Here is a 23,417-nt window from a genome sequence, read left to right on the forward strand (position 1 = left end):
GCCCCGCACCGACGTCAGGAGGCTGGCCCGGCCCCTTCCCACAGCCGGGGGCGGGGGTGGTAGTGCGCTCAGCCACTGGAAGGGGGGGGGGTCGGGAGGGGGGGCACCGTGCCCGGGCGCGCGCCACGGCGGCCGTTGTCATGGCAACGCGCCCTCTCCAGCCCCGAGGGCGCGAACCTGCTTTGTGAGAGCTAGCAGCCCGCCGCGCCCAGTGCCGGGCGGGGAGGCGAGGCGCGCCCGGCACCCCATGGCTGAGGGGTGAGTCGCTCGGGCCGAAGCTGGCCCCCATCCAGCTAGACGTCCCCTGATTCCTACCCGCTCGTCTTCCCGACGGGAAGGGCTGGGGCCCCCGCGCCTCGAGTCTGGCCACGGGAAAGCCAGTGTTAGTCCCCTGGCTGGGAGAAAGGCCGCGGAGCGCCATCGTTTCTCCAAACACCCCTGCCAGCTGGGCGCCCTTAGCTGCAAAGCTTTTGGGAAGAGGAGTGGGAGCTTAGCAGCCCCCGTCTGCAGAGGCTCGGCTATCCCTAAGGGCGCGAGAGTCACGGTCAGCCGTCCCTCCCCCGAGGGGTCGCCACGTCCCGTCTGGCCCTTCACACACACACGTGGGAGGTGGGGGCGCAGCTTGGAGTGACTGGGACCAGCAGGAACTTGTACGGAACCTGTGGAGGTGAGACAAGCGCCTTCTGCACGATTTGCCTTGTAGACTTAAGCAGCCCCACCTGGGCACTGAGGGCGAGAAAAGGTTGCTTAAAGTGACAAAGAACACCTGCTGCTGCAAACTGAGGAGCGGCGTGCACAAAGCTAGGTGAGAGGAGGGGCTTAGCCCTCTATCGCACAAATGGAGACTCTCCCTAAGTGATGCAACCTGATAGCGCAAAAAATAAAAATACAAGGGAGCAAAACAGCTTTCCGAGACTGAAAGCCCAAACCTCGAGTCTACATCCGGCGTCTTAAAGCCCGCAACAGCGAACCACCGCCTGGTAAAAGTTCACGAGCAGGTTTTGTGGAGACTCTGACGCCGTGCCCTCAGAAGCGTGTGGAAATAACCCTCGCGGGAGGACACGAGGAGCCTTGCCCCCCGGGCGAGGACACGCCCCCAAGGCGGGGACCGGAAGCGCTCGGTTCGGCCCGGAAGTAGTGCCGAATTGGTGCACGTGAGCGGCAGCATGGCGGCTCATCGCTCTGGCCCGCTTAAGCAGCAGAATAAACCTCATAAGGGCGGGCGGCATCGGGGTCGGGGATCCGCGCAGCGGGACGGCAAGGGTAAGAAGGTAGGGTTGGAGGAATAAGGGATGTTTAGTCGGTATTAACTGCTTTTCTTCATGCCCAGAATGAGCTCCTACCTACTCCGGCTTGGACCCCGCGCAAAGGCTCTGAGGAGAGCAGAGAGGGATCTCCTTTCCTGACCTGCTAGTGCCCTGCGCAAGAGCCTTTTCTGGTCTCCCTACAGGCCGTCTAGCACTGAAAACCCTAAGCAAGAAGGTGAGAAAAGATCTCAGCAAAGTGGACCAGAGGCATCGTGCCAGCCAGCTCCGAAAGCAGAAGAAGGAGGCGGTGAGAGGACGCGGGATTGGGGAATGGTGTGGCTTCACAACCGTTCTAGGCGGGTAATGCCTCGAACTAGAAAATGTGACCCTGGGAAGGGGCCAGGGATGGAGAGTAACCCTAGAGCACGTGTCAGGCGTGCTGGCCCAGACTAATGCTAGAGCATTCTTTGCTTTGTTCCTAGCTCCGGCCCACCTCCTTGGCATACGTGACACCTTTTACAAGAGAGATGCTGGTTGGAGGGTCGGGGTGGGCATCTGTACTGGTGGAAATGCAGTACTGAAACAAAGTACTGAAACATTGAGATGTTCTCTGATCCTTTCTTTCCTCAGGTTTTGGCAGAAAAGAGACAGCTCGGCAGCAAGGATGGCCCTCCTCATCAGGTACTGGTGGTTCCCCTGCACAACAGGATTTCCCTGTCAGAGGCCTTTCGACTGCTTCAGGATAGGGACACTGGAACAGTACACTTGAATGAATGGGGAAGCACCCATAGCTTTATGCTGTTATGCCCCCGCTTGAAACATCGGTGGTTTTTTACATCTGCAAGACCAGGTTAGAGCATACAACAATATTTTCTATCACTATGTTTTGCGTATTAGTGGTAATATTTTTTTAGTATAATGTGCTGATGGCAACCACCTCTTCCTACTGACTTTGTCTTCTGTTTCCAGGGGATCTGCACACTGTGTTAGACATGGCTAAAGTGGCTGATACCATCCTGTTCCTCCTTGATCCACTAGAAGGCTGGGATAGCACTGGGGATTACTGCCTTTCCTGCCTCTTTGCTCAGGGCCTTCCCACCTATAGTAAGTGAGTTGGGAGTATTGGAGGCCAAGGAAGGAAGTGATTAGCATGTATAGTGCACTTACAATTTGCCAGACACTATGTCTGATGCTTGATACTATTGGAGGGTTGTACATGTATGGCCTTAACTTGATCCATTGTTTACAAGTTACCTACCAAGATGTCTTTTTATTTCTGGACTGCCCATTGCCCAGAGAAAGAAGAAGAATGTGAAGTTTGGTTTTATTGTGAAATTTCTTTAGGGTAGCGGAGTGTTGGGTTTCCCAGTGATCTCTGGACTCACAACTGAACTGTTAGCTTGTTTGTGAGCCACAGGGGGGATTTTCATATAGTGAGGCAACAAGTCATGATACCCTTTCTCTTCTGTTCACAGCATTAGCTGTCCAGGGGGTTTCGGGCTTCCCACTGAAGAAACAAACAGATGTCAGGAAGAAGCTAAGTAAAGCAGTGGAGAAGCGCTTTCCTGATGACAAACTCCTCCTGTTAGACACTCAACAGGAGGCAGGGATGCTGCTCAGGCAGTTGGCTAACCAAAAGCAACGGCATCTTGCCTTTCGAGATCGGCACGCCTACCTATTTGCTCATGCTGTTGACTTTGTGCCTAGTGAAGAGAATAACTTGTTGGGCACCTTGAAGATCTCAGGCTATGTTCGTGGGCAGGCTCTGAATGTAAATAACTTGCTGCATATCGTTGGACATGGTGATTTCCAGATGAAACAGATAGATGCCCCTATGGACCCTTTCCCTTTAAATCCTAGAGTGATCAAATCCCCAAAGGACCCAGGCATGGCAATGGAGGTAAGATTGGTGTTCTTAAAAACTATGTATTGTAGATTCACGTGTAAGCTGGCAGAGGATGGGAACTACAGAGAGGGTAGTCTGTCTGCACACTTGGACAACTATCCTAGTCCCTGGAGGTAACGGCTAGTTCGAAAAAAGGCAGTAGTCAACTACAAATAAGTTGCTATATCATATACTTATCCAGTACTTTGTAGATGCCTTGCATAGCAGTTGGCTCTGGATTTATAGAAGGCACACAGGTTGTAGTCTCTTTCCTTAGACAACTTAATTAGGTCAGAAAAATACGGCAAAGACCTGTGAAATAAAGATTGAGAAAGCGTGGCTGAGGTGCACACCTGCAGTGGAAGTTGAGAAAGAAGACTGGCAACCTTCACAGAAGAGATCAGACTTGAGCCAGGTGTTGAGAAGGATGAACGTGATTTATGAGTTGAAAAGAGATGGAAGAATATCCTAGCAAATAAAGACAACATGAACCTAGGCAAAGTGATGGATCAGAGGGTTTCTTTGAACTCTGAAGATAACAGCTTGATGGGAGTAAGGTATGTAATAAAAAGGTAGGCATGAGACCAGATTATGCAAGGTCTCAAGAGCCAAGCAGAGGTAAAGACTTAGAATGGTAGGAAATAGAACCATTTGAAAAATTCTGGCAAGTTTTCACTTTCTATTCTTCTATTTGAGGACTGTTATTTCTAGATCTTTCTGGTTATTATGTTAGATTTAGTCGGTTTTTGGCTAATATTTAATTGACCATCAACTGTTTGGGTTTTCAGATTTGTGCTACAGATGCTGTAGTTGATATGGAGGAAGACCTGAAGGTCCTAATGAGGGCAGACCCTGAGAGACAAGAATCTTTGCAAACAGAGGTTATCCCAGATCCAATGGAGGGGGAACAGACCTGGCCCACGGAGGAGGAGCTGAGTGAAGCAAATGGTTGGTATTGGCAGACTTGAAATTCTGGCCTAGAGTTGTGGGTTTTGTCTAGCTGCTCAGTGAGGACCTTATAAGGTAGAGTAGGATGAGGAAGTATTTGGAAGTCTTCTCTTACCTCCAAAGGCTATGTGTTTTCACTAAGCAAACACTGGACACAGCTTTACTTCATTTCTCAAAATTACTTACATTATTGTTTCCTAACAAACAGATAAACAACTTCTGATTTATTATAGGACTTATTTAGCTGTGTTAAGTATTGCTAGTTCTGAGGCAGCTGAATTAAATTGGGAAGTAGTCTGTTCTATTTATAGTGCCTGCCAGAGTTCCTGGTATTGGTAACAATGTGTAATATCTTGCCTATGTGAGAATGCCCAAAGTAATAGGGGAGGGAAGGAGGTTTATAATTTACTTAACTCATTTGGGCTTTTACAGACTTATTGAAGGAAACTTCCAAGGTAGTAAAGAAGGTTCCCAAAGGAACATCCAGTTATCAAGCTGAATGGATTTTGGATGAGGATGGCGAAAGTGGTGGGGAAGGAGATGAGTATGATGATATAGAACGTGAGGATTTTATGGAAGAGGAATCTCAGGTAAGGAAATGGGCCCTTGGGCAACTTCTGTGTACAGCCCCAAATGCAAGGCAAGGTGCATTCCTGACCTTAAGGGGTATGTGTGGTCAGTTTCTTAGGAATGACTTTGTTGCCGGGAATGAGACTTTGTTTTATAACTTAGTCTCTATTAGAATTGATATTGGTTTGGACTAGGTATCTAGTAGAATTATTTTAGCTCGATGGCCTTTAAGGTGGAGATACGAGTTTCCTCTGAAATTGTAATCCTTCGTTCTACAGGATGAGGGTAGTGAAAAGGAAGAAGAGGAGGAATGTGAAACTGTGACTATAGGAGAGTCCGTGCATGATGATCTGTATGATGAGAAAGTGGATGAAGAGGCTGAGGGAAAAATGCTGGAGAAATATAAACAAGAAAGACTGGAAGAGATGTTTCCAGATGAAGTAGATACCCCCCGCGACGTGGCTGCTAGAATTCGGTTAGTCAACAAGTCTAAGATCAATCAGTATGTTTTTATTTAAAACTTAACGTGGCTCAGAACTATGTCAGTGTGATGTAAAAGAAGAAAAATACATTGTTCTTGCTCCTGAAGGGCTAATACTATATGGGAAGGTAAGACAGACATACGGGAAACAATGTTCATATTCTAGACTGTGTAGTACAGACTAATAATGTTACAGTACATAACTGAATGAAATGCTGTGATTAATGCTTCCTTTGGAGCTAAGACTCAAAGTATATAACATTTGGAGATTTGGGGAAGTTTGGGTAGAACAGTGAGAATAAAAGAATGAAGATGTAGATGATCCTGTTTGCTCTAAAGGTGAGTCCAGAGAGTTTATGCTGGATATTAGAGAGAGAAGGCTTTTATCGAGGACCTTGCTAGTCAGGTTAAAGAGCCACTCCCTGATACGCACCAGGGAGCCGCTGTAAATACTTTTAAGAAGCTGGGGTTTGGTGCTGAAATACTTGTTTCAGGCTGTTTTGGAGTGTGGTTCTGATTTAAGCTGTTAGGTTATTTTGAGAAATAGTGAATTCTTTTAAGCTAAAGCCTTAGGCATTTTATTTATTTACCTATTTATTTTTCAAAAATTAAAAAAAAATTTTTCTTGTTTTTTTCTTTTTTTTCTTCTTTTTAAGCCTTAGCCATTTTAGAAGTGAGTTGAGTGAAACGGTTAAGTAGCATCATATAAGTTTCACTATTGATTTATTTAAAATATCCTCTGTATTCTAGATTTCAGAAATACAGAGGCCTCAAGAGCTTCCGGACATCTCCATGGGATCCTAAGGAAAACCTCCCTCAAGATTATGCTCGGATCTTTCAGTTTCAGAACTTTATTAATACTAGGAGACGCATCTTTAAAGAGATTGAAGAAAAAGAGGTTGAAGGAGCTGAGGTATCTGCCTTCCTTTGTGCATCCCTATAATTTGTTTTTGTTTGCCAAGGTGCCCCCTCTACTCCTTCTGTTGGCATGAGTACCTTAATTAGTTTTGTGCTGCCTACAGCTGAATTAGAGGAGCTCCTGAGTCATTGGTAAGAGTGATATTGGGAACAAAGAGGTATCAGAGATATTAGCTGAAAAAGCTTAATCTAGGTAGTTGAGGCATCTGTGAAGGGCCGTCTTGAAGGCTGAGGATTGGCTTTGTGGTAGTCTGAGAGACTTTTTAACATATTTGGTGAAATGCTTCATCATTATTGAGACCTTAAGGGTAATTGCATGATTGTTTTCTGCTTTCTTCTGGCAGGTTGGCTGGTATGTCACACTTCATGTCTCTGAAGTCCCTGTCTCAGTGGTTGAGCACTTCAAGCGAGGTGCACCCTTGATTGCATTTTCTTTACTACCTCATGAACAGAAGGTGAGTTAGCGTCTTGTGGGAAATGGGAGTTACGACACTTTCCAACCAGTTTTGTCTGGCAGCTGAAGTTTTATGTGACTGACATTTTGCTCATTGGGATGCAGAAGTCTGCCTTTATGATTAGAAGTCAGAGAGGAGGACAGAGAAGTCGATGATGGTTTTACCCAACATGTCTGAACCTGTCTGATACATCTCAGTGACGTGATCTCTGTGTGGTTCTGAGACTTCTCTGAGAGAAGTACGTTTGTCAGGTCACACTTTAACAAAGGGTTGGCATCCATGAAAATAAACAGGGTTACTGCCAAGGTATAGATCTTTTTTCTCTTGATGGCCAGCAGTCATGTAGGTTGGGGTATATGTGAGAGCTCTGGCCTTTTGGTCACTGTGAGTAAGGGCTGAGGCAAGAAGGGTCTTGAATGAGTGTGGTTTAGAGGTGTGTGGTGAGTGAGTGACTTGTAGGCACTGATTTTGCGGCAGATGTTGAGCTCTTGCATGTTAGACATGGGAAGGTCACCTAGTGTAGCAGGGACATGAAAGCTCTGAAAACCAGCATCTTTTCGATTTGAATGCCAGTTGTTGGTGAAGGTAAAAGGTGAATTTGTGTCTCTTTATCTACACTCCACCATAAATTAGTACTGTCAGATCTTAGAGTGAATCTAATCTGCTGGTTTGGTTTGCCTTCTTGCGCGTTAGGCTGTTCTATTCCTGATATGAAGTTCTGTTTTCCTATTTGGTCCCCAGATGTCAGTACTTAATATGGTGGTGAGCCGGCACGCTGGCAGCACTGAAGCTGTGAAAGCTAAAGAGGAGCTGATCTTCCACTGTGGATTCAGGCGCTTCCGAGCCTCACCTTTATTCTCTCAGCACACTGCAGGTAAGCAGTAGGGAAGCTTCTGGGTTCGTGTCCATCTTGCTGTCTTTTAGGGGACTGAGATTTGGGGAGAGATGCAGAATACACCATTTCAAACTCTCAGTCTCTGGCTTAGAGGTATTTTCAGTACTCTGGTTTAGGAGCCAATGATGTTTCCATTCAAAGTGTCTGAACCTGTCTGAAGCATCCCAGTGATGCAACCTCTGTGTGGTGCTGAGGCTTCTCTGCCATGAGTATTTGCTGCAGAGGAGGTTTTGGATAGGAGTTGGCTGCTTCCTAGAGATGATGTGTCATGGAACCCTTGGCATCCGTTGTGCCAGTGGCCGTGTGGGTGAAGCCTAGGGGTGCCCTCAGTTGGATAAAGCAGAGTGTGTGGCTTCTGAGATGTTGAGACTGCATGAGAATTTAGAGAGTGGTGACCAGGAATACTTTTATGACAAAAAATGATTGTGCTCTTACGTACTAGGAGTGGGAAGATGTTTGCATTAACTTGGGGGCTTCTGAACATTACCTACACTCTCAGCTCTCAGCAATGACCGGAGGAAGGGGATAAAGGCAGCATTGATGGATGCTCTGGATAATTCTTTTCTCACCAGCCATGCTGTCTAAATGAAGGAGTGATTTCTCTTTCCCTTAAAATATTTTGTTTCCCTATAACATTCAGTATTAAAAAGGGTTAATACTGTATTAAAAAGGGTTTCTGTTGAAGGTAAAGACAAGATCTAGATAGTCCCCAAGAAGAGATTAGTAAAGTTTGGCCCTTGGCCAAATCTGTCCCACTGCTTGTTTTGTTAAGTTTTGTTGGAACACAGTTGTGCTTTCTTTTTTTTTTTTTAGGGAATTCCTTTATTTTTATTTTTTATTTATTTATTTTTGGCTGTGTTGGGTCTTCGTTTCTGTGCAAGGGCTTTCTCTAGTTGCGGCAAGCGGGGGCCACTCTTCATCGCGGTGCGCGGGTCTCTCACTGTCGCGGTCTCTCCCGTTGCGGAGCACAGGCTCCGGACGCGCAGGCTCAGCGGCCATGGCTCACGGGCCCAGCCGCTCCACGGCATGTGGGATCTTTCCGGGCCGGGGCACGAACCCGTGTCCCCTGCATCGGCAGGCGGACTCCCAACCACTGCGCCACCAGAGAAGCCCCAGTTGTGGTTTCTTGTTTAATTTTTAAAAAATGTCTGTGGCTGTTTTTGTGCTACAGGGAGAGTTGAGTAGTTGGAACAGAGACTATATGGCCACAAAGCCTAAAATATTTACTATCTGCCCATTTACAGAAAATGTTTGCCAATCCTTGCTCAAGACTAAGAGCTGTTGAATTAGTGAAGTGTTTTTCTGTAAAGCACTGGTTCTCAAATGAGGTGGGGGTGATGTGTATCAGAATCACCTGGAGAACTTTTTCCAACTCCAAAATATAGTTTAAGCTCCAAGATTCTGCCCCCAGTTGAAAAATCACTGATAGGATTGGGTTGTATCTTTCAGTTGTATTGAGGCCAGAAAATGTTTGGAGAATTAGTGGGATAAAGAAACACTAGTTGCCTTAGGTTTAAGAGTTGCAGTGATACCGCTTTTCACAGGCCTCTGGATTACCTATTGTTTCTCAAAATATTTTTTGGTTTTTATTTTTTTAACCTTTATGGCAGCGGATAAACATAAATTTCAGAGATTCCTGACTGCTGCCTCGGCTCTGGTGGTGACAGTATATGCCCCTATCACTTTTCCTCCTGCATCTGTGCTGCTTTTCAAACAGAACAGCAATGGTAAGTTGAGTTCACAGAGGTGAATAGGCCTGTGGGTTCTTAGTAAGATTAACTGCTTTCTGTATTTAAATTTGGGGGCCAAATGGCACAAAAAAGGTAATGATGATTTTCAAAATATCCCAATCTCAGCCTCATATTGGGTCTGAGGCAAGGATGACAAATGGGGTTTTATCTTGCTTGCAAACCATAGCTAATTGGTAGAGGCTGCTCAGAGTGCTGTTTTAGGGTAGGTTCTGAGGATAGGCTCAGCAGGAATATCACTTAGTGATCTTTGCCATGAACCCAGGAGGGGCAGCATAGTACACCCCTATTTTGTTTCCCTAAGATCTCGCATAGGTCTTTAAATGGACTGGACAATAAATGAAGGCTTTGACCTATGGACTTCTGCTGCCCTGCTTTTGCCCCTTAGGAATGCACAGCCTCATTGCCACAGGCTATCTATTGTCAGTGGATCCAGACAGAATGGTCATCAAGAGAGTTGTTCTGAGTGGTCATCCTTTCAAAATTTTTACTAAGATGGCAGTGGTGCGTTACATGTTCTTCAACAGAGGTAGGTGCGACAGATGGGATCCAATTGCCTTTGTGGGATGAAGGTTGGATTTATATATTATGGATAAATGTTTCATCTTGGTCTTCTGTGTGTTTGATTCTAAGAGGATGTGCTGTGGTTTAAACCGGTGGAACTGAGAACAAAGTGGGGCCGTAGGGGACACATCAAGGAGCCTTTAGGTGAGAGAATGTGGGATTTGGGATCTTGTCTAGATTTCCCCAGTGCTACTAAATGACTGTTGGGTTAGACCACTGCTTTAAAATTTCCTCTTGAATTTGACCAACTCGTGCTGTTTTCTTTGTAGGTACTCACGGCCACATGAAGTGCAGTTTTGATGGGAAGCTAAAATCTCAGGACACAGTACTGATGAACCTCTATAAAAGAGTTTTCCCCAAATGGACTTATGATCCATATGTACCAGAACCAGTACCTTGGGTGAAAAGTGAGATTTCTTCAACAGTGCCTGAAATGGACATGGAATAATGGATTCAGTGGGAGTCTGTCTCATTGCTACTAGTTAGCACTCTAGGGTTGGGAGCCTGTAGGTTGTGATTGGGCAGTTTATGTTTTCTACTTAAGCCTACTTAAGGTCTGCTGCTCCTTTTAGCAGAAGACTTTTCTTGGCCTTGACAAGGTATCTCAGTTAAGTATGGGTGTTTTTCTACTGCAACTTAGTCCAAAAAACTATTAAAACTTACTGAAATATACATTCTCCATTAGGATTTTGAAAGCTCTTTAAGAGGGGAAGATAGGAAGTTGACAATGACCAGGAGACAAAATTTCCAAGTGTTTAGACACTGAATCCCTTTCCTTCCTTTTGCACATATTAAACAGAAACAGATTTCTAAAGAGCTGGCTTATTCAGCCTGCTTCACCCAAGTTAGGGAAGTTAAGTCTACATTTCCACCACTGAGCACAATACAAATGTTCTTTACTTCTGCGGAAACTGTTTGAAAATGCTGAGACAGCACAGCGGCCACTCCAACACCAGCTGTAGGTTCAATAAGCAATTTCATCCTCTCCCACACCAGCTGGGTTGCATACTGTTGGTATAGAAAGGAGTAAGAATTAGTGAAATGGGAAAAGGGGAAAGAGCCTACATGGTTGGCCTTTATAGTTAAAGGCCAGATGGGGATATAATATGCCTCGTCTGAATTTTCCTATTGCTATATGTTTGTGCTTGCCAATGAAGGGCAGGGCTTTTTTCATTCCAACTCTGCTTCTATGGTCTTAATACATCTAGGGCACCCACCTACGTGTCATGAAATCACCTAGTTGAGTCCCTAGTGGGTGAGTTGCCACTTACAACAGGAGGGTTTTTTGTCTAAGAAGTTGCTCCATTCTTTTGTTATCTCCTTTCCTCTTGGGGCCTCACCTTAATTTCATCCTCTGTGACAGTGAAGACGTCATCCACGAGGTCCCTTATAATAGGCCAGGTGTTTAAGCCAATGCTGGATCTGACACCATCTGCTATGGTTTCTGGAGGATAGGGATTGGGGGTCAGTTCCCCTTTCAGTTTGGACTGGTAGCAGTCATTTGCATTCAAGGGTTCAGCAGCATATACCTTGACACTAGGTCTCAGAGCCTAGGAAGAGGAATATTAGATAGCTTACAACTAGCCACAGCATTTTGCCTGCATGCTTGCAGTAAAATGATTGGTACAGTTAACATATTTCTGCCCAAGAGGCTTTCTTTTAATCGATGTAATGGAAATAGGGCCTTTAAGCACTTGAAATTGTTTTCCACTCTGGCCTCGGTGGCCTAGATCACAGCTGGTTCTGCTGGTAACTTGGGAAAAGAGTATCCACTGACTTGGATAGTAGGTTGGTGAGATGGAACTCAGAGGACTGTGAGGGTGCCACTCATTGTAATGGCTTTTGTGCTGTACAGTTTTCATTAAGAAAAGGGTAGTGAGGGACTTCCCTGGCGGTCCAGTGGTTAAGACTCCGCGTTTCCACTTCAGGGGGCACAGGTTCAGTCACTGGGAACTAGGATTCCGCATGCCGCGCGGCCAAAAAAAAGAAAAAAGGGTAGTGGTGAAGAGAAGGGCCTTCTATCTCAAGTGCCAAGGGATGATGAGAAGGAATGGCAATTTGGGGGAATGTTGAGCAAGTATTCACAACGTACTATGATGTAAAATAAACTCTTCTATGCCTGAAGTAGGGAGTCCTTCAGAAGCTGTTTTCTTACCTTAACTGTAATTGCTATTCCAGCAACCATTCCTCCTCCTCCTACAGGTACCACCAGTGCATCTACCAAGGGAACCTTTAATGAAAAGAATATAAAGTATAAATAGGTCTATTAATAACCAGTTTTATATGTACATATAAAATAATTGGTTCTACGGCCAAACAGCATTACCAGTAAGTGGCTAAACAAGAACTAACTAAGCTTTTACCTGGTTTAGGACTTCCATGGCAATTGTCCCTTGCCCAGCTATCACTGCAGGCTCCTGGTTGGGATGTACCATGATGCCTTCTGTTTCTTCCACAATTCTTTTTGTAACATTTTCTCTGGACTGAAAGAGTACATTAATTTAGCTTACTTTATTTGTATTTAATAGAGTTCCCAACAAGTTAGATTCAGTCATTTAACACGTTATTTGCCATCTACTTTTTTCAGAATTTGTTTTGGCACTGGGGATATAACCGAACAAAACAGTCCCTGCACTCAGTGGAGTTATGTTCTAATATGGTGAGGAGGGGTGGGATATAAGTAAATATATGGTATGTCTAAATGCTTTAGAGAAAAATGAATTTATTTTATATAGGGTGCTTGGGAAGGGCCACTGGTAAAGTGACATTTTAATAGATTTGAACAAGTACTGTGTACCTCCAGAACATTCCAAGGAAAGAGTAACAGCAAGTACAAAGACTACAGAGAGGAGTGCTTGGCTTTCTGAGAAACTAAGTGTGGTTTGTGTGGAGTGTTTGGAGGAGAGTAATAGTGGGAGATGAAGTCAGAAAAATAGAAATGGGCCAGTTCATCTGGGCCATAGATGATTGCAAGAACTTTGGTTTCCACTGTGTATGAGATGGGGAACCACTGGAGGATTTTAGGCTGACAGACACATTCTGACTTACCAAATGGATAGCTCTGGTTGCTCTTTTGGAGACAAGACTCGTGGGGCAAGGGTGGAAGCAGAGGACCAATTAGGAGGCTACTGAATCTAGGTGAGGACTGACATTGGTTTGAATCAGGATGGTGAAGGTAGAGGCTGTTAGAAGTAGTTGGATTGGGCTTTTCTGGTGGCGCAGTGGTTAAGAATCCACCTGCCAATGCAGGGGACACGGGTTCGAGCCCTGGTCCGGGAAGATCCCACATGCTGCAGAGCAACTAAGCCAGTGCACCACAACTACTGAGCCTGCTCTCTGGAGCCTGTGAGCCACAACTACTGAAGCCCACGCGCCTAGAGCCCGCGCTCCACAACAAGAGAAGCCACCGCAATGAGAAGCCCGCGCACCGCAACACAGAGTAGCCCCCACTCACTGTAACTAGAGAGAGCCAGTGCGCAGCAACGAAGACCCGACTCAGCCAAAAATAAATTAACTAAAAAAAAAAAGTTGGATTACGGAAATATTTTGAAAGGACTAAGATTTGGATGTGGGGTATCAGAGTTATCAAAGATAACTCCATGTTTTGAGGATAATGAAGGATAAAAGTTGCCATTTACTGAGATGGGGAAGACTGGAAGTGGAACAGTATTAAGATGAGGAGTTTGGTTTTAGACAGTAAGGTTGAGAGGCCTATTAAGGCACCCAAGTGGGAATGTACAAGTCTGGTTAAGAGCAAAGTTCAGGGCTGGAGTTAGAGTGTAGGTGATATTTTAAACTATGAGACTAATGAGATCATCTGAGTGAGTGTAGGTAGAGAAAAGGTCGTGCGTCCCAACACTTAGAGAAACAACAAAGGAGACAGAAGCTGCAGCCAGTAAGGTAGGAAGAGAAGTTTCATTTTACTATGAAAGCTGTTAAGGTGGTACTGAACATTGCTCTCTTCCTTACCTCGTCGCTTTGTTCACTGTATACTATAGAGGCTCCATAGCCTTGTATCGCCAATTTTTTACAGTTGGGAGCTGTTTCGGGCACTACAATATAAGCAGGAATCCCTGGGAGGGAGAAGCATGTTTGGTTAGTACAAATCAGAATTTAGGATAGAAATTTATGTGCAGTTTGCTTGTAATCAGGGACTTGGAAATTTATTCCCTCAGCTATCACCAACCTCACTGAAAGTTAAGGCTGCTTTTCCAGTCCTCTGACGAGCCTATCCAGTACCCTGGGAAATTAATCAAGTACCTTGCAATTTGGCAGCATAGGAGAGAGCCTGGCCATGGTTTCCACTGCTGTGAGTAACGACAGCTTTGGGCTTCTCTTCTGAAGTGGCAGAAACCAAGCCTCTGATTGCATTAAGGGCACCACGAATCTGGAAAAGAGGAATGGTGAATTAATATATTTGATTAAAAATTCTTTTCAAAAAACCAAGGAGCTTTTTTACATTTTTCTCTTCCAATACTGCACATCCACTCCATGACTAAATCTTATTGAGTCTATCTCCTAAATACCTCATGTTCATCTTGGCCACTACCTTGGTGAGGCCTCATTTCTCAACTTGGTATCACCAAATCTCAGCTGATCCTGCCTCAAGGATTATTCTCATCTAATAGTTCCACTAGATTAGGAAAGTGAGCTTTTAAAAAACAAACGTTACCTTTTTCATTGATTGCCCATTTTTGTAAGAGAAGTACAAATCCCTTACAAGCTGCAGCCTTTCTAAACATATCTACCTCTACCGTTGTAGCCATCCTAAATTGCCTCTAGTTTCCATCCTACCAGGTTAGCTCACAACTCTGTACCTCTTGGCATGCTGATGCCTCTACCTGTAGTTCTTTTCCCCCACTCCCTGATCTGGCTAAAAGTACTCATCCTATAAAACTTGGATCAAACAACACCTGGTTCAACCTCCTTGTTCTTTCTCCCAGGCAAAATTAGGTACTTCATTCGTTTCCATGGCCCTTGTTTGTAACTCTTTTAAGACATTTGTCATCAACCTATTTTGTCTTCCCTTGCAAGTATGGATATAGGGCAAGGCCTAGTGTACATATACCTAGTATAGTTGGTGAAAATAAGTGCTTGATGCGTGATGAATGAAAAATAAACCATGGCAGAAGCAAAGGGCAAAAGAGAATGGAGAAGTTTTTGTTTGTTTAAAATAAAAGTTCTCAGTTAATGGGTATGGAAAAAGGTAAATTCCTGAAATCCTAAAGCTACCACTTAATGGGTACTAACAATACCTGTTAGGCACAGTGCAAAATGCAGCTTTTCAGATTTTTACCTGAATGGATCTTAAAGTTCAACTAACGGTCAGAGAATTCAGGTAACAAATCAGCACAGAAATCTATCTGTATGCATAGGAGAGGCACTGACGTATTTTGTAGAAAAAGGTCCTGTTATATGAGGGTTGAGCTAGGGTTAGATCGTTTATATTCATAATAAGGTATAAACAAATAGTAAGTTGACAAAGTGAATGCTTAAACTTGGCTATATACAGGGTGATCACACATGTCCAGGTTGATGACTGTGATCTCGGCTTAATCGTTAGAAGTTCCCCCTTTTCATTCTCAAACATGTCCTAGTCTGGATAGTAAATTATATGTGATCACCTTAATTATACGGAATTTTGAGATTGTGTAAAAGTGGCTCTTGTCAACGCCATGATGCTAAGTAACCAGGACTTGAGCAAAGGAAAATTTCTACAATTTCTTTAGCTGTAAAAAGATATTAATTGTACCTACCTCACTGGGTGGTCAAGAGAATCAAAGTGGCTTGAAAAGAAACATGATACACTATCAAAAGAGATTGTTACCTTAAAAGATCCAGTTTTCTGGAAGAGTTCACATTTGAAGAAAAGATTGCGCCCTGTTACTTGATTCAAAATGGAGCTTGTTAGCACTGGTGTGAGGTGGATAAAATCTCGAATGTTGATATGTGCTTTCTCAACATCAGCAAAGGAGATGCAGTACTGATCACACATGGTTCTGAAACCCAGGAATAAGAGGGGTCAAAGCAAGCCTAGACGATGTATTTAAAGTAGATTTTGCAAATGCATAACACAGACCCATGGAATGTACACCACCAAGAGTGAACCATAATGTAAACTATGGACTTTGGTGCTAATGGCATGTCAATGTAGGTTCAGCTGTAACAAATATACCACTCTGGTGGGGGATGCTGATAATGGGGGAGGCTATACATGTGTGGGGGCCGGGAGTATATGGCAAATTTCTGTTCCCATCAATTTTGCTGTGAACCTTAAACTAAAACAAACAAACAAAAAACCCAAAAAACAACCAAACAAAAATCTTAAGAAAATAAAAAAAGAAAATGCATAACATAGGAAAATAGACTCAGGGTCTGTGGTGTTAATGTGGGGACTGTCTCCATTACTGGGGTCCAGAATCTCTGCATAAGGGAACTTCTCTTGAAGCTGAGTTTCTTGGTGTATAAGTTTGCTTTGTTGAAACCTCACAGGAGATAACTGGTGATGATTATTGAAGGCTTAAAGCTCAGCCCTCGCCCCTACCATCCGTCTCTTGGCACTGCCACTGGTCTCTACATTTTCATGATTGTGAAGCTTGAATAAACTGGGTTCAAAATCTGCTACAAATTTTTATTTTAAAAAAATATTTCACAATTTACCAAGGGGAAAAATTGCCTACAATCCTACCATCTTAATAAATTATGTCCCTATGTTTCCTTCTGTTTTTTCAATATACATATATGACAGTTAAAATCAAAGCATAAATAACATTTTTACTCCTTTTCCATTTGGCTCATTCCTCAAAGTTTTCATAATTATAATTTTCAGTAACTGTATTATGCTTCCACTTTTTACTATTTTTACTGTAGTGTTTAAACATGAAGTTTCTCTTTATTTTTCCTTATTAACAAAGGTAATTAGAAAAACAATTTAATCTGCTTTCCTCTCCAAAGACAATTGCTACCGAAGCTCTGTTGTCTCTCTTTCCAGACCCACATACATATGCAGACAAAACTTTCTTGACAGGTTTGTTAACTTGCTTTTTTCAGACAATATATCTATGAATCTTTGCTTATCAGTAGATATATTTATGTGACTTTTAATTTTTATTTTATTTGATGTGGAACATTTTTTAAAGTCTTTATTGAATTTGTTATAATATTGCTTCTGTTTTTTATGTTTTGTTTTTTTTGGCCACGAGGCATGTGGTATCTTAGCTCCCCGACCAGGGATTGAACCCACATCCCCAGCATTGGAAGGCGAAGTCTTAACCATTGGACTGCCAGGGAAATCACTATGTGATTTCTAGTGAAATGACTTACTAGTACTTCTTTTTACAAATATACCATAGTTTTAGATAACTCTGTTGTTGAACATTTAGATTTCCTTTTTTTTTTTTTTGGCTATGATAAATAATGATGTAATGAACAGCCTTGTTGCAAGATCTCTGTTTATCTCTATACATGCTTTGAGTAGATTCCACCAGTGGTATTTTACATTAAAAGGCATACATACTTCTAAGGCTTTTGATACCACTGCCAAACTGATCTCCAGAAGAGTTATAGATCATATCAATTTATACTCCAACAGCACTTTCTAAGGAATGACTATTTTCCTTCACCCTTACTGTATCATTTTTATCTGTCAATTTAATGAAGTATGTCTAGTAGTTTACATTTCTTTAATTACTAGTGACTGAACTTTTTTTTTTTATTGAAGTAAGGTTGATTTACAATGTTGTGTTAATTTCTGCTGTACAGCAAAGCGATTCAGTTATACATATACATACTTTCTTTTTCATATTCTTTTCCATTATGGTTTATCACAGGATATTTAGCATAGTTATCTGTGCTTTAGGACCTTGTTGTTTATCCATTCTTTTTGTTATATATATAAATTTATTTATGGCTGCGTTGGATCTTCGTTGCTGCACTCAGGCTTTCTCCAGTTGGCGGCGAGCAGGGGCTACCCTTCGTTGCGGTGCCTGAGCTTCTCATTGCTGTGGCTTCTCTTTTTTTTTTTTTTTTTTTTGGGCGGTACGCGGGCCTCTCACTGTTGCGGCCTCTCCCGTTGCAGAGCACAGGCTCCGGACGCGCAGGCTCAGCGGCCATGGCTCACGGGCCTAGCCGCTCCGCGGCATGTGGGATCTTCCCAGACCGGGGCACGAACCCGTGTACCCTGCATTGGCAGGTGGACTCTCAACCACTGAGCCACCAGGGAAGCCCCAAGATAAGGCATTTTTAAAATTACATTTTTAAACTGCTTACTGATGATGTATATGAAAGCTAATAATTTTTGTATATTTATCATGTAATAGGATACTTTACCAGATTATCTTGTTAGATCTAATAGTTTTACAGTTTATTCTCTAAACAATCATGCTATCTGCAAATAAAGATAATTTGTCTTTACCTTAAAAATGTACCTCTCGTAACTTTTTCAATGACTTCATAGTTACTGGTTTATATGGATTTGCCATCTCCTCCTGAATTAATTTAATTTTTTTTTGTAAAATCACTTAATTTAAAATTTATTAGTATAAAGCTGTACATATTAATATTTCTAAGTATTTTTCATATCTGTGGTATTCATTTATTCAACAAATTTGAGCACCTTCTGTGTCAGATACTGTTTGATCTGGGGATATAGTACTAGAGAAGTAGACTTGTTCCTCCTCTCAAAGATTACAATGTATTGGAGAGGTGTCTAACAAATAATCCAATTAAATATGTATTTACAAACATTGATATGTTAACTTAGGGAAGTGTATTATGATAGGATACTATAGTGGGAGGCCTTATTTAGATCAGTGAAGGAGGTCAATGAAGACCCTCTATGTAGAACTGAATTTTTATTATTTTGTGAATAATTAGTTTTTTTTTTCTTGAGAAGTAAAATTAAATTATGACCTAAAAGATGAATGGGCAGAGTAGTGGGGTAAGTGTTTCAGGTAGAGGGAATATTATGTGAAGGCTTTAAGGAAGGAAAGAGATTGGCATTTTCCAGGAACTAAAAGGTCAATGTATCTGAAAATGTGATCAATGGGAAATGTGATAAGAGATAAGGAGAGTGAAGTTGGCAGAGTCTAGATCATAAGGGACCATGACTCATGGAATTTTTTTTTGGCCGCACCTCACAGCTTGCAGAACTTCCCAGACCAGGGATTGAACCCACGCCGTCCCCGGCAGTGGAAGCATGGAATCTTAACCAATGGACCACCAGGGAAGTCCATGGATTTTTTTTTTAAGAGCAATAAAATGCCATTGGACTTGTTACCAGGGGAGGGGGCGGGGAGGGATAAATTGGGAGATTGGGACTGACATATACACACCACTATATATAAAATAGATAACTAATAAGGACCTACTGTATAGCAGAGAACGCTACTCAATACTCTGTAATGACCTATATGGGAAAGAATCTAAAAACGAGTTCACTTTGCTGTACAGTGGAAACTAACACAACATTGTAAATCAACTATACTCCAATAAAAGTTTTTTTAAAAATGCCATTGGAGAATTCTGAGCAGGTGACATGTTAGAATCCATATTTACAGAAAATCACTTGCTACATTGCAATGAATGAAAAGGAAAGAGAGAAGAGTGGAATCAAGGTATCCAGTTATGAAGTATTACAGTTGTCCACACGAAAAACAACAGGGGGGCTTGGATGGTGAAAGTGGAGGTAGAAAAAAATAATCATTCAAGATACATTTTGGAAAAACAAACCCATCAAAAAATGGGTGAAGGACTTGAATAGACATTTCTCCAAAAAAGATATACAAAGGGCCAACAAGCACATGAAAAGATGCTCAACATCTCTAATCATTAGAGAAATGCAAATCAAAACCACAGTGAGATACCACCTTATGCCTATTAGGATGGCTACTATTTTAAAAACCCCCAAACTAGGAAAATAACAGGTGTTGGCAGGATGTAGAAAAACTGGAGTCCTTGTGCACTGTTGGTAGAGATGTAAAATGGTGCAGTTGCTGTGGAAAACAGTGTGGTAGTTCCTCAAAAAATTAAACAGCAATTCCATATGATCCAGCAATTCCACTTCTGGTTATATACCCAAAAGAATTCAATGAAGGTCTCAAAGACATATTTGTACACCTATGTTCATAGCACCATTATTTGCAATAGCCAAAAGGTGGAAGCAACCCACGTATCCAGCGACAGATAAATGGATAAACAAAATGGTATATATACATACAATGAAATATTATTTAGCCTTAAAAAAGGAAATTCTGACATGTGCTATAACATGGATGAATCCTGGGGATATTACGCCAATTGAAATAAGCCAGTCACAAAAAGACCAATACCATATGGTTACACTTATGTGAGGTACCTAGAGTAGTCAAATCCATAGAAAGTAGAATGGTGACTGTAAGAGGCTGTGGGGAGGAGGGGGCAATGGGAAGCTGTTGTTCAATGGGTACAGTTTCAGTTTTGCAAGATGAAAAGAGTTCTGGAGATTGGTTGTACAACAATGTGAATGTACTTAACACTACCGAACTGTACACTTAAAAATGATCATGATGGTATTTTTCACGTTACGTGTATTTTACCACAATTAAAAAACACACACGCACATACATTTTGGAGATTATAATTAGTTAGACCTCTTGGTTACGAGTGATAGAACCCCAATTTTAACTGGCTTAGGCACAAGAGGGAGGTGATGAGAATTTACTGGCTCATGGAATCCAAGGAAGAGTTGAACCATGGGAAGGGCAGGAACATGGCACATCAGAAACAACTGGAACTAGGGACTTTGAGATTTTCCAGGACGTTCTCATTGTTTCTCACCTCTGCTGCTTTCTGCATGTCGGCTTCATTCTTTTCACTGCAGACCAGCTGGTTCCGCATGGCAGGACACATGGCTGCTGACAGCTCCTGTGTTTTACATTTTACGGCTTCCAAACTGGAGAGGGATTTTCTTTTTTTCTTAGTTTCAGTTAAAAAAAATTCTGGGTAGGGACTCTGATTGGCCCATCTAGGCCCAGGACCAGTGGCCAAGGGTGTGAGGTCATTTAAGACAATACTATGCAATAGAAGTATTTACAGAAACATGAAACAATGATTTCTATAACACAATATCAAATATGTACATTTAAAACACATACATACATAAAACAATACTATATATTATTCAAAGATACATGTATATCCAAGGACATATATCAAACACATTAGAGTGGCTACTGAAGGAAGAGGGAAGGAACATGACTGGGAATTGGAATGAAGGAAAAAAAGATAAAATGAGAAAGGCCTTGTTGATGATAATGTGAACTGAACAGCAGGACTGCCTCAAATCTCTGCACCTGAGGGAAAAATAGGAGCAAATGAAGGGAGTAAAAGAGGAAAGAAAGGAAAAAAGGAAATAGACAGAAAAAGGAAAAGAGAAAGTACTTCTGAGTGACAGTAAGGGACAGTTTTCAAGAGAAAAGGAAGGTGAAAATGTTGAGGTGATGAACTCCATATGTCACCACTACAGATATAGAAGAGACATATCCTGATATTGGATTGAATGTGGGGACTGAGAGAGACGGAGGTGTCAAGGATAACTCTTGGGTTTTGACTTCGATGGTGGTATAATTTACTGAGATATAAGGCTGGCAAAGAAACAAATATTTTAGGGGAAAATCAGAGATTTGATGAGCTAAGTTTGTATTACCTATGAAGCATTTGGTAGGATATCTTGAATTTTCAAAATTTTTTGCCAGAAATGTGTCTATTTTAATGTCTATTTCTGAAGAATGAGTGCTTCAATTTATCAAGTGCTATTCTTTTTCCTTTATTATTTCTGATTTTATCTTTATTTCTTCCTTCTATTTTTATTTTCTTTTTCTACCCTTATTGAATACGTAGCTTATTAATTTTCATTCTTTTTACTTATTTATTTATTTATTTGTGCGTGCTGTGCAGCTTGTGGGATCTTAGTTCCCCAACCAGGGATTGAACCCGGGCCCTTGGCAGTGAGAGCTTGCAGTCCTAACCACTGGACTGCCAGGGAATTCCCAAGATAACCATTTTAAAAAGTTCTGTATGTATTCTTCCACATCTTTTTTGATGTATTTATATAGAAATTTACATATGCAATAAATGGTTTTGCTGCACTCAGACAGAACCATACTCTATATCTTGTTCTGCAATTGGCTTAAAAAATTAACAATATATCTTGAATATATCAGCACATATTTTAATTCTTTAAACTCAGCTTTCATTGCGATACAGGTCTAAATATGGTTGTCTTTTCACTTATTTCTACCTGGTATTTCATGAACCTTCTAAATCTGAGGGTTGAATTTAAGTCTTAAATCCAAATTTTCCATCAACTGAGTAAATTTTCTTCTATTATATATTTGATTATTGCTCCTCCTCAGTCAGTTCTGTTATCACCTTCTGGACTCATATTTGATTATTAGTTTTCTGGATCCATTCTCCATATCTCGTACCTTTACCTCTCAATAGTTTCTATTATATTTTCCCTCTGAGTTCTCATAAAATTTTTTGAGCTGGTTTAACTTTTGGCATATCTCATCTGCAGCTCACTGATACTGCTGTATTAATTTGGCAATGGTGTTTTTCCTAAGAAAGTTTTCTTCAGATTATTTTTCCATTAAAAGAAAAACTGTTGCAATGTCCTCATCAATTTCACTATGAAAACAAATTAGTTTTAAACATTTTTTTCTTATTTCTTTCAATATCTGTTTTAAAGATTGCCATTTGCTCTGACCACTCCAATCACTCCCCTTCTTTTGCTATCTACTGACTTTCTCCATCTGTTGAGAACTTCGTGGAGGCGAAACGTCTGCCACCTAATAGGAATTGAATGAGTTGTCAGAGATTGTTTAAATCTTTTAAGCCCAGTCTAAGGAATAATCGGTAACTTTGATGGTGTAGAGGTCCAATAGGTTGTGTGGGACTGGGAAGGAGCTCAAGAGGTGGAGGGAAGCAACCTTGCAAGAGGAGGGAGTTCCATCACAGTTCCGAACACGGGGTTCATAAACAAACAGGTAAAGTACCAGTCTTCAGATCCAGTTACATTTTAAAGATGGAAAAAAAAAAAAAATCAACCTGAGATCCAGGAAAGTCAAGTAATTTTCCCCAGAATCCACAGTGATACAGAAATTCCCAAATCGACTCATAACACCTCCTGACTTATTTCCACACAACCCCTTCCCTCAGCAAGAGCCATCTATACTGTATTTTAAAAAAAAAAGTCACGAAGTTTGGGATGTAGATTGCCATAAAGGAAAAGACTTTTGAGTCTCTGGTAATTATCGATTGTGTCACCCTGGGCAATTTGCTACGCTTCTCTGGGATTCAGTTTCCTCATTTTAAAAAAAAAAGAAAGAAAGAAAAAAAAGGGGCATAATACTAACTATCCTACAAGATCTTGAAGGTCGCAAAGCAAAAGCCTGGGGCAGTAGTCCGGGCCTGTGGCGGGAGACCCTGGCCTAAAATGACTGGAAAGGGCCGGACGGTGGAGGCCCCCGTCAACCCGAGCCCCAGGCTGGTACCGGTGTCCTCGAAGGCCACCACGGCAGCAAGAGCAGCCACCGCAGCGAACGCCCACCTTGCCTGGCCTGGCTCGGCCGGGCCAGACCTCACCTCACCTCCCAGGCGCCGCGCCTCCAACTCCAGCCTCAGCGCACCTTCCCGGCCACACCTCTGCGCACGCGCGGTGCCCGCCT

At 42.2% G+C, this 23,417-nt stretch overlaps 2 protein-coding genes across 8 annotated transcripts; one reads left to right on the top strand and one right to left on the bottom strand.

The window, feature by feature from the left end:
- Window positions 1-1,153: 1,153 nt before the first annotated feature.
- On the top strand, window positions 1,154-10,159 carry TSR1 (TSR1 ribosome maturation factor; the record flags this gene model as incomplete). The annotated part of the gene is made up of 15 exons (XM_082678041.1): window positions 1,154-1,263; window positions 1,451-1,554; window positions 1,878-2,097; window positions 2,217-2,351; window positions 2,723-3,147; window positions 3,921-4,080; window positions 4,513-4,670; window positions 4,929-5,125; window positions 5,882-6,044; window positions 6,394-6,504; window positions 7,246-7,378; window positions 9,010-9,126; window positions 9,536-9,676; window positions 9,781-9,855; window positions 9,981-10,159. The coding sequence occupies exons 1-15, from the start codon at window positions 1,167-1,169 to the stop codon at window positions 10,157-10,159; spliced, it is 2,415 nt and encodes an 804-aa protein (XP_082534167.1). The 5' UTR covers window positions 1,154-1,166.
- Window positions 10,160-10,525: 366 nt separating this feature from the next.
- On the bottom strand, window positions 10,526-23,392 carry SRR (serine racemase). Of its 7 annotated transcripts, none has more exons than XM_082678044.1 (9): window positions 23,340-23,386; window positions 20,527-20,641; window positions 15,539-15,710; window positions 13,972-14,098; window positions 13,681-13,784; window positions 12,075-12,194; window positions 11,867-11,941; window positions 11,052-11,261; window positions 10,526-10,719 (listed from the first exon to the last, which is right to left on the bottom strand). In XM_082678044.1, the coding sequence occupies exons 2-9, from the start codon at window positions 20,553-20,555 to the stop codon at window positions 10,534-10,536; spliced, it is 1,023 nt and encodes a 340-aa protein (XP_082534170.1). In that variant the 5' UTR covers window positions 20,556-20,641; window positions 23,340-23,386; the 3' UTR covers window positions 10,526-10,533. The 7 variants fall into 7 exon arrangements, with proteins under 7 accessions (XP_082534170.1, XP_082534168.1, XP_082534172.1 ...); XM_082678042.1 differs by having other exon boundaries at window positions 20,527-20,613; window positions 23,340-23,381; XM_082678046.1 differs by having other exon boundaries at window positions 20,527-20,613; window positions 23,300-23,381.
- Between the last annotated feature and the right edge of the window lie 25 nt (window positions 23,393-23,417).

This window comes from Grampus griseus, assembly GCF_964374135.1.
Source record: "Grampus griseus genome assembly, chromosome: 20".
Lineage (NCBI taxonomy): Eukaryota > Metazoa > Chordata > Mammalia > Artiodactyla > Delphinidae > Grampus > Grampus griseus.